This window comes from Lepisma saccharinum, chromosome 2, assembly GCF_977018435.1.
Source record: "Lepisma saccharinum chromosome 2, izLepSacc3.1, whole genome shotgun sequence".
Classification (NCBI taxonomy): Eukaryota; Metazoa; Arthropoda; class Insecta; order Zygentoma; family Lepismatidae; genus Lepisma; species Lepisma saccharinum.
In genome coordinates, this window is record NC_139230.1 from 212,273,496 (window position 1) to 212,289,121 (window position 15,626).

At 38.3% G+C, this 15,626-nt stretch overlaps 1 protein-coding gene across 1 annotated transcript in view; it reads left to right on the plus strand.

Annotated features, from left to right (window-relative positions):
• Positions 1–14,902, plus strand: part of LOC145981178 (uncharacterized) — a 327,477-nt gene extending 312,575 nt beyond the window's left edge. Inside the window, exon 6 of the mRNA XM_083114302.1 lies at positions 14,514–14,902. Coding sequence (XP_082970428.1) covers positions 14,514–14,599 — 86 coding nt within the window. The 3' untranslated portion in view covers positions 14,600–14,902. The remainder of the gene's footprint in view (positions 1–14,513) is intronic.
• Positions 14,903–15,626: the final 724 nt, after the last annotated feature.

Below are 15,626 nucleotides of genomic sequence, written 5' to 3' on the forward strand. Positions count from 1 at the left end.
AGAATGGGCGCCTCTCCGATGGCGTAGTGGTAACGTCGCCGACTTGTACTCAAGGGGTCCCGGGATCGATATCCGGTGGAGGCACATGCCACAGTGGTTTGGATCCAACTTAAAACTCTAGGTTCAGTCCCGATTAGCCTGTCTGTACATAAAGTGTACACCCAACTCAAACAAATAAACAAAAAATGGGACAAGGAAATGGAAAGAATAGTTCGTGGGATTCGTTAAAGGAACCATCGCAGTATTCGTCTTGAAGAACAAACACGAATTTGTCAGGATGGCTGTCAGCGGAGTTCGAATTCGAGACCTTCGTAATTACAAGTTCTTCACTTCAGGCAAAGAACATGAGTTTGGTTATTAATTTTAGTAGAATTAGATTGGCCCCCATGTGAAACAGCTCATAAACTTGGATGTGCACAATGATGAAATTTGAGGACATATTCTTTTACGGCAAGCGAAGATGCCAGCGCCAATGATTTCCTACAGGAGGAGCAGGGATCAACTTACAAGGGACTAATCTTCCTTCTTGCGGGGAGCGTTCGCATGCAAAGCACGAAGGCCATCTGCCTATATATATATATACGCTCACAGAAAACGTGAGCAAATGTAGCAAGTTGCATCTGCGTCACTCTCGCTCGAGTTTCTCTCCCCGGCAGCTCCTCTTGCAGTAATGCGATTCTCTAATGCAAGATTAGCCTTCTCCTCTCGCTAAATGTGAGGTTTCTGGAGCTTTTGCCAACTACGAAAAAGGATCCTCCTCCTTTGAAACGGAGAGAAGCAGAAGTCAAACGCGATGTACAAAGATTTAGATCCATTCGAGCTTCTGATTCTACACGCAGAACACGAAATGCTTAAAATCAAGGTTGATGCACCTGCAGTTTAAATTTGTAATTTGTTTATTTGAAATTATGGTGTCTAATAATCTCAATTCATGTACTGTAGTGCATCAACCAGAACGTCAGTTGACAAGAGTACCCTTTTATGCATGTCTACGTGTATTTTGATGCACCAAAATGTGTACGTTAATGTGTTACTGGAGTGAAACGTATTTATGTCAATTACACATTTTGGAATTTGTGTGATGCTTATTTTCTTTCTTGGCAGAAGGCAAACCACAGTACTTTTTCACAAACTGAATTCTGCTAAGGATGTACACGAATATGTTACCCGTAAGCGAGAGAATTTCGATTTACCCCATCACTCAACCACTGCCTACAGATCATCTTTCTCCATTTCGGCTCCTAAAGCATGGAATGCACTGTCTGCAAGCATTTCATACGTAAATACCCTTAGACCTTAACGAGAAAACGTTATTAAGAAAAGCTGTTTGTTTTGATGTTCTCTACGCACTATTTGTCGGTATCCTAGGGCGACACCATTTAAATATGTAGTTATTTAAGTACGGTTATTATTTTTTTTAAATGCTAGAGCTCTTGAAAAACATTTTTGTCACATACAGTATCTGCAGTGCCGGATCTACAACCCGCAAAACCCCGCAGTGCGGGGGGGGGGGGGGGGGCGGAGACAAGTAAGCCTTTGGGGGGGCCCTCAGCCATTGACATAGTAGAGAGTTCGTATATACGCATATAAAAAATAAACGTAGTTACTCAGAGGTACAGAAACGAATACAATATCACAGGGAAAGTTAAAGTTCCCTGTTCATGAAGGCACATTTAGGATATGTGGGGGCAGGACCTCACATATTTTTGATGCCGGACATCTTGGAGGTGATGTCATCAGCACCACGCTCCGGCCGCATTTACACCCCCTCCCCCCAACGGGTACAATTTGATTTGATGCTGGTTGGACCCTCGATCAGCTTTTTGCGGGGACAATGCCGGAAAAACTTCGACCTTAGATCAAATCAGGCTACAATTTCATGAGAAAATAGTGTCATATATGTATATCACATCACAACCGGTGTCGAAACCGGTAGGGAGGGACAGAGAGGCCCGGGCCCATCCAGTTCTCGTTTGACCCCTTTATAAGGGGCCCAATGCATATCTTCCGCCATATTACATAACTTTTGCACACAGAAACTTCACACTCAATAGGTGGGAAATTACGTAGGGTTCTGCTCTGAAATGGGCAGAATCAATAATGTGGGACTATCACTCAGTTTGAGGGTGTTCCTTGTGCTTGTGCGTTTACTATTTTAGCATTTCCTTTTTCAAGCTGACAATAAATTAAGGAATACGCATGGCATATTATGAATGAATATGTGCGAGAATAGAGGAAGAAGCATGGGAATACTGTAGTCTTCATGCTCTTGAATGAGCCAGTCCATTGCAAAATAGACTCCTATGTTTCCCTTCGGAAATGTCAAAAATCGCTCACCCAGATGAAAATTTTATCTTGGGCCTTCCTTTTTATGTAAATATGTGTGAAGATATTAAACTCCTATAAAGGATTGTAAGAATAAGTATTATAAACAGAATATGATAAAAAATTCTCAGTCAAAAGTTACATGTAAAGTATTATGTTGTATAATTACAGTAGTGCAGTGAATTTTTTGTCCAGCTAATAAAGTTCGATGTACCCTGATATATATGTTTTGTTGTCAAATACAGTTATTGCAATTACTATTCCTCAAAGGTTAATTTAAGTGCATTAGGTTCCACCTTAAGGAAAAAAAAATACCCCTCTTCCCGCAAAAATAAATAAATCAGTATTTATGCTTTACTTACTTTTACCTCCCAAATATCTTAACAAATCGGCGCCTATGCACATCACCCCCTTCCCATTTTAAAACAAAATTGAGTTGAATTCAATATGGCGGCCACTAATATGGTGGACATCCGTTTGGAACACACCAACGTGGTTCCCCCTAAGCCTAACCTGTTTCTATCAATTGTACAGTCACGAACACTGTTGGGTTGTAACGACCTTATTGAGGAAGCACTGAAACAAGCCATCCATGTCTGACCACCAAGCGCCTTGTGACTAGACAACCCAACCAGCATTGCAATTCTGCGGCTTGTATACCAGTGACGGGTATACATCTATGTAAATTGAGAAGTGATGCCAAAGAGAAATACGAGATGAAGATTGTCGATCGTAATGTCTCGTGTTCTCGACATGGAATAATACTCGGTCCACGTTACGTTCCATTATTTAATGTTGTTTGGGAACGAACCTGACGGACGGGGTTTATATTTTCACTGCCTGGATTACAGTAAATTCCATATTTTACAATTATATTAATGCTTTGAACGAAAAGAATACCCAGAAAAACATCGAACACACGTGCACACCATTCTTCTCACACACATGCACGTGAAAACATACACACAAAGCTAAGTTATAACTTCCAAGTGAATGTCCAAATAACAGTAAATGGAGAAGCACGATGTGCGAAACATGGGATTTTTCACAGAAAGAATGCGTCTATTTTTGACATACGTGGTTTCTATTAATAGGCAACGAAACAATTATTGAGAGAAATTAAGATGCATTTTCGTCTTCAGGTGTTGAGGAAGGAAACAGACTGACTGGAAAAAAAATAATGGTGTTATTGATAGTGTGTTGGTTAGCGTACAGAGCTTTCATCAGTGAGGTCTAGGTTCGATCCCCACCAAGGACAATTTTTTTATTATTTTCTATTAGTGAAGAAGTATGTAATATTGTTTTCTAGGCATTTTGATGAAAGGATACACATCAAATTTGTTCGTTTAATCTGTATTTTCATTCTTCTAATAAGTTCTCTATCACAAGGGGATATAGAGATTCTCTATCTAGGCGATGGATATATTTTCAATGGTTCCGTAGCTACGATTCTCCAGTCCCTTCCACCCATTTGTCTTATTTATTTACTTTATTCATATCAACTCACGAAATACCATGTATTTACGAAAACACACAGATATACATGTAGTTAGAACAAGGTTCCAGACTCGAGTTGTCGCTTTTTTGCGAGGGTGATTATTCCTGTGTGTCTGTTTATCATCTTGTCTAAAAAATATTCCTAATTATTGCCGTGATGAACCTAAGGGGAGACAAAAGCGACTGAAATAACAAAACTACAGAAAATGCAAGACACATCTGTCTAGGCATGTTATACCTTGGGAATTAGCAATCTGAAAATTAACTCGATTCAGTCGACTACTTGTGAAAGAGCTTCGTGTTTTCTCGTTTGGAGTGTTGGTTATCGTGTCGGACTAGCATGCGGGCAACCTGAGTTCGAGCCCAGTGTAAGGTAAGTTTTTTCTTTTTGTATAATTTCATCCAACCTTATTTATAAAACTGATGTTTTTCTACAAAACCTTTTGAATTGCATGCCACTTCGTATGTTGGTAATCTGAAAGCAGCAAAGATGAATATTTGATGTTCCGAAGCAACGATGTATTTGTGTATGTGTTGAAAAAACGCAGTTATTTATTAGCGAAAAACATGCAGCCACGTGATCATTGAGAACGCTTCCTAGTTGTCAGTGCTAATATGGCAGTAGCTACATTCTGTCAACACACACCAACTTTCACGTTCCCCGTAAAATGATTACCTTTCCACGTTTCAAAATCATGAGTGCTGTCTAAACAATACTTTGATACTTCCGTTTGCATGTTCGAATCTAAAGTAATACGAAACTTGTTTTCCCCAGCAAATGACATTGAAACCATTAATAACCGTTTGCAATGTGATATTGATATCATATATGGAAAGAATAAAAATGGAGAATTTCGCTTAAAACAACTTATAAATATATTAAATTATGTAGATACCTGATGTGAAACGTACGATGCACAATCAGAGAGCCTGAATGTTGCATTGAAAACTGCAGAGACTGACTAATGAACAGCGAAATGTTTTTCTATGCTGCAATGGGGATTTTATTTATAGACTGGTTGAAGATCTCCACGCTTAGAGGTGACGAAGGAAAGCGTGGGAGGGAGAACGGCAGTCGGTAGGTATGCCTAGGCCCTTCATGGGCTGTTGCGCGACGGATTATTATATTATAAATAAACAAGGGAGAAGGACACAGGTTGGTATGATGAACTAAATTGTAATCTGAAAGTTTTAATTGAAGAAACAAAACACGTTCACGGTCAAAAATAGGGCATTCAATTTCAGGCACATTACACTAACTAAAAGACTATTTTCAAAAATAATAGTAGCCCCCGTTTTTCACCTTTTTCTCAGTTGTCACACATGTCAATTTCCTCTATACTCTCTGTATTCTCATTGGGACAAACACACCCATCCATGCCCGAATCGAGTATTGGTAATATCGAACGCTAGCCAACAATTCCCGAGGAAAAGTTTGATACGCGGTTTAGGCACAAGTGGTTGGAATCCCACTTTAAACTATAGATCCAGTTTTCCTACTTTGTATAAAGTGGACTTAAAACGAAGAAAAAATTGAGGAAAAGCGCTTGAAGGTTTCGATGAGTTCCAAGTGCCTTGATGAGGCGAAGCTATTACATGATTTTCAAGTGGTCAAGTGGCCCCGTGGTAGCGGATAAGTTTCACGTAAAGAGGGCTTTAGGTTCGATTCCCGTTCTATTGCACTATTTTTAAAAAAAAACAAACTCGAGCAACTAATTATTGCATTTTATTTAATAATTTATTGGAGTAAAGGTTAAATACATTTTTACTTTATTTTTGGGTGGAAATCTTTATTTTGCCGTTTTAAAATTTATTTGTGAAAATTATTTTTTACGATAGTTTTTTTACATTTCTCATCATTTTACAAACATACTCAATAAAATGTTATGCCTGGCGAAAAGTATACATTTCTTTTGAGAAAATGATCCAAAAATACATATAATACTATTCACAAGAAATGATCTTAATCCTTTGGAAAACAAAATTCAATTCAAAATTCAACAATTCGCACAGCAAATAAAATAAGAATGTTCGCAATAAATAAATTGAAATATATAGTCGCTCGAGTTAAGAAAAAAATTGGAGGGAATCAAACCGGAATCGAACCCAGTATCTCCTGCGTGTCAAACTAACACGTTACCACCCCACCACCTGGTCTTCTGTCAGTCGAACAATATAATCGTCTTGTGAGTAACGCTTGCTAAGTTTCTAATCTTTGAAGCCCTTGTAATTGTTGTTGTGTGTCACGGAGTTATGTTTACTGCATCATTTGAGCACACAATCCAAACATATGTAAATTTCGTACACAGAAAACATGGGTTTTCTGCACATAATTACGGAGCATGCGCTCTGTCAAGGACTAGAAGGAACCTCGCAAAAGTTACCGAAGCTTCTCTGCGGTGCTGACAGTTGGCTCGGGAATCACGTGGTTTCTGCTTATCAGTCGACATGACCTTGTGCCTGCAGAAACAGCACACTAAAGTGAACGAAGGTGTTTTACGTGATTTATAAGCCGGAACAAAACATGCCACGGTTTACAACAGACAGAGGTTTGTCTTCAGCTTTGGGAAAGACAAACCACACTAGGCATACAGACAGAGTATAATGTAAGATAAAAGGAAATTATTTCTCCGTCTCCTCACACTGACAATTTTATTGCCTTTTTTTGGAGTTATTTGACCACAGAAACGGATTATATTATTGAAGTCGTATCTCATGTGATGGCTTGGTTCAGTATGCTGATCAGGTTTTCTGACAAAAGCAGGACGAGCTACCCAAGAACAGTAATTTTCTATATTTTATATCTGCTTCCTTCCTTATCTGGTATAAGGCAGACGAGCACATAACACAAATATGTAAGAGAAGTATTGCTAATTTGGTAACTTTTCTTAGAATTGAATTTCTGTCATGAACAGCTGCAAAGAAATAAAGGCTTTCCTGTTTAAAGATTACACTGAATAATTGTTATTTGATTAGGAAACTAAAAATGACTTCAGTATTCCCATGCAGTACACAAGAGATTCTAAACACATTCTAAAACATACTACTGTTAGTTTCAACGTATTATTTCAACAATCAAGACACAAAATAAAGGGCATGCTCAAGAAAAATTATGTTTCAGTGATTATCAAGTGCATTACGTGGTTAACATCAAGTTTGAATTTGCCAGTTATCCAAATATTATTAATTTTGAAAATAGTCTTTCAGTTAGTGTAATGTGCCTGATATTGAATGCCCTATTTTTGACCGTGAACGTTTTTGTTTCTTCAATTAAAACTTTTAGATTACAATTTTGTTAATCATACCAACCCTTTGTCCTTCTCCCTTGTTTATTTATAGTTATAAATAAAATCCCCATTGGAGCATAGAAAAACATTTCACTGTTCATTAGTCAGTCTCTCCAGTTTTCAATGCAACATTCAGGCTCTCTGATTGTGCATCGTACGTTTCACATCAGGTATCTACATAATTTAATATATTTATAAGTTGTTTTAAGCGAAATTCTCCATTTTTATTCTTTCCATATATGATATCAATATCACATTGCAAAAGGTTATTAATGGTTTCAATGTCATTTGCTGGGGAAAACAAGTTTCGTATTACTTTAGATTCGAACATGCAAACGGAAGTATCAAAGTATTGTTTAGACAGCATCATGATTTTGAAACGTGGAAAGGTAATCATTTTACAGGGAACTTGAAAGTTGGTGTGTGTTGACAGAATGTAGCTACTGACATATTAGCACTGACAACTAGGAAGCGTTCTCAATGATCACGTGGCTGCATGTTTTTCGCTAATAAATAACTGCGTTTTTTCAACACATACACAAATACATCGTTGCTTCGGAACAACAAATATTCATCTTTGCTGCTTTCAGATTACCAACATACGAAGTGGCATGCAATTCAAAAGGTTTTGCAGAAAAACATCAGTTTTATAAATAAGGTTGGATGAAATTATACAAAAAGAAAAACAACTTACCTTAGACTGGGCTCGAACTCGGGTTTCCCGCATGCTAGTCCGACACGATAACCAACACTCCAAACGAGAAAACACGAAGCTCTTTCACAAGTAGTCGACTGAAACGAGTTAATTTTCAGATTGCTAATTCCCAAGGTATAACATGCCTAGACAGATGTGTCTTGCATTTTCTGTAGTTTTGTTATTTCAGTCGCTTTTGTCTCCCCTTAGGTTCATCACGGCAATAATTAGGAATATTTTTTAGGCAAGATGATAAACAGACACACAGGAATAATCACCCTCGCAAAAAAGCGACAACTCGAGTCTGGAACCTTCGACGCGAGGTGTGTTTCTTGTTCTAACTATATCTGTGTGTTTTCGTTAGATTCATGATATTTCGTGAGTTGATATGAATAAAGTAAATAAATAAGACAAATGGGTGGAAGGGACTGGAGAATCGTAGCTACGGAACCATTGAAAATATATCCATCGCCTAGATAGAGAATCTCTATATCCCCTTGTGATAGAGAACTTATTAGAAGAATGAAAATACAGATTAAACGAACAAATTTGATGTGTATCCTTTCATCAAAATGCCTAGAAAACAATATTACATACTTCTTCACTAATAGAAAATAATAAAAAAATTGTCCTTGGTGGGGATCGAACCTAGACCTCACTGATGAAAGCTCTGTACGCTAACCAACACACTATCAATAACACCATTATTTTTTTTCCAGTCAGTCTGTTTCCTTCCTCAACACCTGAAGACGAAAATGCATCTTAATTTCTCTCAATAATTGTTTCGTTGCCTATTAATAGAAACCACGTATGTCAAAAATAGACGCATTCTTTCTGTGAAAAATCCCATGTTTCGCACATCGTGCTTCTCCATTTACTGTTATTTGGACATTCACTTGGAAGTTATAACTTAGCTTTGTGTGTATGTTTTCACGTGCATGTGTGTGAGAAGAATGGTGTGCACGTGTGTTCGATGTTTTTCTGGGTATTATTTTCGTTCAAAGCATTAATATAATTGTAAAATATGGAATTTACTGTAATCCAGGCAGTGAAAATATAAACCCCGTCCGTCAGGTTCGTTCCCAAACAACATTAAATAATGGAACGTAACGTGGACCGAGTATTATTCCATGTCGAGAACACGAGACATTACGATCGACAATCTTCATCTCGTATTTCTCTTTGGCATCACTTCTCAATTTACATAGATGTATACCCGTGACTGGTATACAAGCCGCAAAATTGCAATGCTGGTTGGGTTGTCTAGTCACAAGGCGCTTGGTGGTCAGACATGGATGGCTTGTTTCAGTGCTTCCTTAATAAGGTCGTTACAACCCAACAGTGTCCGTGACTATACCCAGCCTAACTTCTTTACTTTTTATAGTGGGTGTTATCGGACTTTTGAATCACCCTGTAGGCCCTCGTATGTGAGTTTGTCAGCATGAGATCAAGAATTACACACACAGACATTATATATGTGTAATATATACATATATAATGCATGTGTGTGTGTGTATGTGAAGGTAGGTAGGGGGGGGGGGCTTTGGTAATATTTTGCGGGGGACCAAGATTTGTAGATCCGGCACTGAGACTCTGATGCTTCTAATGAACCCCATCGAAAGTGAATGGGATTGTTTCAACCTAGAAGTGTCCGTGACACTCTAACCTCGCTAACTATATACGTATGTGATTGACACACATACATAACTTTTGCCATTAAGTGGGAAGATGTGCTAGAAAGAGAATTACATGCATTCTTACCGTCTTTGTCCACCGAAATTAATAATTATTAATATTATTTTTAAATTTCGTATTCAAGGAAGAATATAATCATTTTCACAAATTTATATTTCTAAATAATTAGATATAAATTGAGATAGGAAAACGTACCTCTTTGAACTAAAGCGATGATCAAACGTACAGGCAATAAAATATTACACTCCCAAACTGCAACAACTACATTGCAACAATAAACCATAAAAAAACGTTTCTTTGTAGATTTTTTCCAGTTTTTCGCCATCTCCAAATTGCCCTCGTTTAGTTCCTGGAAGACAAACGAAAGGCATAAAATTAGAACCAGATCAATAGGGTTGTGTCTATGCATGTGGCAAAGCTTGCTTGAGTTTTGAAGTATGCAAGCCAACCACAAGCAGCATATGGCGCCGCGCTGGATACGAAACCACGGGCTTTCACAGCAGATGCGGAGGCATTTGACGGGGGAGAGTTCCAACTGGAGGCCTTCCCAGCGCAGTTTCAGAGCGGACCGTAACGTTGTTGTGGAGAAGAAGTAGGGAATGCGACATATTTTGTAATTGGTTGCCTCAAAATCAGATTAGGCTATCGTCGGACGTTGTGGTTCGATTTATAATGTATAGGAAACAACAAACAGGATATTTTATAACAGAACTCGACTTATTTACATACATAACTTACATACATTTCTGGGAAGAAAGGTTCCGGTAATGTTCAACTTGGAATAGCAAAATTGTCTACTTCTCCTTCTAGCTTTCGACCTTTTCTCAGTTTTAGTACCTATTCATTCGTGTTTACTTCCTCTCTTCTTGATCTTTTCCATGTTTTCTCTCTCATTTTCTGTCCTTTTTTCTTTATTCTTTCTCTCTATCGATCTTCTGTTATTTCTTTCCCTCTTTCTGTTTTCTTTTCAATTTCTCCATTTCTTTCTCTCGCTTCTCTTTCTTTCCCTTTATTTATCTGTCTCTTTTCTTATCTCTCTGTGTGTCTCTGTCTGCGTGTACGTGTTGTCTCGCTTCTGTATTTCTCTTTATCTGTCTCCCACTTGCTTTCCTCTCTGTGGCTTCTTTAATTCTCTTCCTCTCTCTCATTCTCTACACTTCTTGCTTATGATGACACGCAAACATGATGTCAATATATCTAACTTAAGGATGCATATTTTAGATTTTGATAACCCCTGAAAAATTTTCTGCTGACGCCCATGTAAGCAGTTCGAAAAATGCGGTATGTTCCTGAATGATTGAGTAGTTACACGCGCGTGCTCGCGCGCGCACAAACACACACACACACACATATTTATTTTGTTAAAATAAAACATTAGTTTTATTTCTCACATATAAAAAGTGCCAGTACGGTGTACCTTTGCGTACCGCCAGAGAAAAAGCACTGGGTATATCACGAGATATTCGCAATAGTTTAATAGGCTTACGCAGCCTGAAAACTATTAAAAATATCTAGACAATAGGGAAAGCAAACCTCTCGAAGCTTCACTTGAATGCTCTAGCAGTAATTCTAAGCAAATGTAATTTTTTTTAGAATTTGGAATATTATAGCGGTTTTTCGAAAGAAGAGGAAATTTCGTAAACGCCTTCGGCCAAAGGTGTCATTATTTGTTCTCTGCTGTTTTCGACTTGCGAGCATCGGTGATCTATCCGGCAGGGCTTCTGACCTCAACGTAGGAGCCCCTTGTTTGATTTCCGGGATGGGGATCTTAGGCGGGAATTTTTCCTACAATTTCCCTTCATAAACTGGTTCTGGTGTTCACCCAAACATTAATAAATGAATACCTGAGGGATACAGGTGGCCGGAGCGTGGTGACGATCACATGACCTCCATTTTGGCTGAGATTGAGAATGTGATTGGCCCTAACTTCACGCCCTCAATGTGCCTTGGGGTTGCACACAGAGGATTGTAGTTTAGAGTTTCGGAAATGCTTAAAAATAACCTAGTTATTTTACAAAAATGTCACGAGAGTCGTTGCATAAATTTCTTTAATTTCTATATGTGCTATATTTTAATTAGTTTTTTTATTTGTTACGTTGAAACTGAAACAGAACTATTGGTACATAAAACTCTCTCCTCTGTTGGGTGAGGGTAGGAAATATTTACAGAATAAATGGAAAAGTGTTTGCATTACATCTTTAAATTACCACTCATCCCCCACACTAGACCAGATTCTTGATTGATTGATTGAGTTGGTGTTTTAAGTCCGCTTTATTCACAGTAAGGCTAATCGGGACTGGATCTACAGCTTAAAGTGGGATCCGAACCACTATGTGTCTCCACGGGGTTTCGAACCCGGGACCCTTGATTACAAAGCGACGACGCTACCACTGCGCCATCGGGGAGGCCCAGGTTCTGTCCTGTAAATTGATAAGCGTTGGTAACTGGAATGACAAACTTCCTTCTTACATAGTTATTTAGTTCCTTCTCCAATTATATTGATGTGTTTGTAGTAGGCTAATTAAAATATTAGCATATATTAGTTTTCAGCAATTTGATACATAATCGTTAATCTCAAATGGGTATTTTGTATTCGTTTTATTTTACGTTGCTTTTCTTCTATTTTTAGCTAATCGCGATCATGATGATGGACCGTGGTTAGATTAAATAAAAGAAAAAACAAACACAAACCTACATAGAAAGGGCACGAACCTCCAGGAAGGGTTGTACTAGCGTGAGTGCCCTCCGAGAAGGTCAACGAGTGGCCCAATATCTAAAAAGGGGTCGTCATGTTTGCAGAAGATACGAATTTTGGGGACGTTTGCTCTTGTTTAAACGTCCTTCCATTTTTAGAAATTAGGCGAGAACAAGCTCCATCACTGTTCCCCTCGGGATTGAGTCGGCACCCATAAAAGGCAATAACCTTTACATTTGGTTAACTTTTGGATACCTATGGGTATGTTTAACGTATGAAAAATTAGTTCAAGTACATGATCGTTTATTGTTATTGCAAAAAGACTTCCAAAATTCGACACTGAAGTCCCTAGAATACCATGTGTAATTATTATCAGTTTGATTATTTTCCAGACAAGTATTCGTGATAGAATCTATCCCTGAGAAATCGAATTACATTTAGCTCTCGTTGACACAATTGTCGCAAAGTGTGCATGGCCAGCCGACCTCCGTGGCTGTTACGACGCCAAGGGTCCCGAGTTCGAATCCCTGCGTGCGCACTGTTATTCTTTTTGAGTGTCCCTTCATCAATGTCAATATATCTTCACTCATCTTCATCATCGCGATTAGCCAAAAGTGGCAGAAAAGCGACTCTAAATAACAAAAAAATCGAAGTATATATGTAAAGCTCTCGGCCGAAATCGAGTCGGACAGACGTGATAGGTTATTTCGGAACTACTTGTACATGGATCTTACATCTCAAAGTCAACTGCTGTTCAAAGATTTCTGTGCTCTGAAATTATTTCGAGTTGGCATCCTGCAGACAACTGCGGATAATGCTTAACGTGACCCTTCCGAGCGGGACTCATTCTCCGATAAGTCATCAGGACTAGACAAGCCAAGGCACCTGGCGACCGGTTTATGGAGAATGGGAGGAAAATAGGAAAATGAACCGTAAACATTTCGAATAAATATCCTCAACACATTTCACTGCGAAGTAGACAGAGCTTGAGTTTGAGTTGTAAGTCAACTTTTATGCACCGGTGGGTCAATTGAGCTGGACCTACAGTTTAAAGTGGGATACACTGTAAAGTAGACGTAGTAAGTTGAAAAACTATAAATGTATACAGTGCGTTCGTTTTGGCTCTGGGCCGAGATAGCGCGTGACATGGAGCAGATGCCGTCATTTTCGTCCCGTAACGTCTCGCTTATTTACGCACATATCTTTAGCATGTAGACAATTATTGTGTTAAAAGAGTTGTTCAAAGTTGTTTACGTGCCATCTCGGCCCAGAGCCAAAACGAACGCACCGTATATGTATACCCACTAAGTAGAATATACTAAAACATAGCATAACTCGTGGCTGTACAGCTCTGGAAGGGCCTTGGCCTATCTCCCGACTGCCAGTCTCCGTCCCTCAATCCTACCTAGAGGTATGAAGATCTTCAACCGGTAATGTGGTGACGTGTGGTCAGCACGTCGAACCCTCAGCCGTTATAGGAGATTTCCCAGAACGGGTTACGCTAGTCACTCGTAGCTCCCCAATTTCCTCACGATTGAGGGTTGCCAACGGTTCTATACACAGGTCGAGAACCCAGAGTCTAAACCCGCAGTCGGAGCCCAAAGCACAGCACATTAGACCGCACGGTCACGGAGGATAACAGAATATTCTAAAACGTACAGTAAATTACGTAATGTCCTTCCAGGACCGATGGCGTGCATAAAATAATAAGATTTAACATAGATAATCACACATTTAAAGTAAGTATAGGATGAATTAAATGTATACAAATATATACTCAGGAGTTTGAATAAATATGGAATAATACATGTAATGACCTCGCAGAGTTGCAGCAGAATACATATTATTTGTAGTCAAAGACCAGCACAACAGAATCTAGCTGAAAACTCAACCTTTTCATTGTACTAAGTGCATAATTGTAGTAAGATATATGTTCGATGATGAAGGGGGCCGCCAGTGCAGAACCAACTTAGGTTACAAAAATTATTTTTCCTGCACGATGCCTTAAGAAACAAACAAGTGTAACAATTAGTGCAGTATTACTTCGAATGTGCAACAAAATTAGTGGTCAACAAAGCAAGTATACATTTTGTTACATTGTTCAGCGTAGGCACTGGTCTTAATGTGTGGATGGTAAGACTAGCTACAAACTGCAAATGACATTTTTCAAAGTAGAGTACAATTTAGATTTCCATATGTTGGAAAGCCCAAAAATCTAGATTTTCTGGTACGGAGCTAAATATTTGAAATGTGACTTGCACGATTTTTATTTAATTTAAAGAAAATCTAATATGTGTTTTCTCCTTCTCGTTTTTTATAGTTGTACTTGATACCAATAGGTGGTATCATCAAACCTTGATCGTTTCGGATGAGATGAGCATCACTATTGGAGCAGAATATGATTAGAAGAACTGGAGATACTATTTGTAGTGAAGAAAACAAGTGAAACGGAACAGTTACAGAGACAAAAGAACAAATAACATCTTGTTATTAATATCATTAATGTAGTGTTGCTTTTGTGGATTTTCAGCGTCATCATATCAATGTTATATTTTTGTTGTGATTGTATTGTTCTCTCGTCTCTTCCAACGAAATACACTGTATTTATTCTTCCATACGATCCCTTGCTTTTCCTTTGTAAAATATGTGGGCTTGAAAGAAGTAAGGGTCGTCTTTTAAAACAAAGAGTATAATATGAAAATGGAACATCGTTGCAATTTCTATATAATAAAAGTAAAAATCAGTAATCTGGTGTTTCATTTCTACAGTGATAATATCTTACTAGATGTAACTTCAAATTAGTGGTTAATGCAATACTCCCAGAAGTACTGGATGGTAAATCAAGAAATATAAAAACGTTTGGTAATAGATTTAAATTAATATCAGACACACAGACGTATGCAAATTAATCTTTTTCAACAAAGGTTAGGAGTGAGGGTATTATATTTACATTGTATACATGCCTAAATGGATGAGGAGTTACTGCAGTCTAGTTCTAGGACTGAAAGATTAGCACCAGCATAGGTGCTGCTAGTTTAGAATTATTGGGGACACAATCGTAGGCACCAATTTAATTTGATTTCTGAAGGGCCCAAAGCTAATACTCATTTAAGCAATATGGAAAAGAAAACATGTTTAAAAAATTCCTAACATACAACCCGCTTAGTTCTAATAATTTATGGGGTCCCGGGTTCGATACCCGGTGGAGGTACATAGTGGTTCGGATCCCACATTAAACTGTAGGTCCAGTCCCGATTAGCCTTACTGTGCACAAAGTGGACTTAAAACACCATCTCAATCAATCAATCAATCTAATAATGTATATGTTAGAAGCGCCAGGTTTAGAGCTCTTAGCAATTAGTTTTAGTTATTGTTAGCTGGATGTGCCCCGCACCAGACCCACTCCCTTATACCATCATTTCTTCCTGTTTCC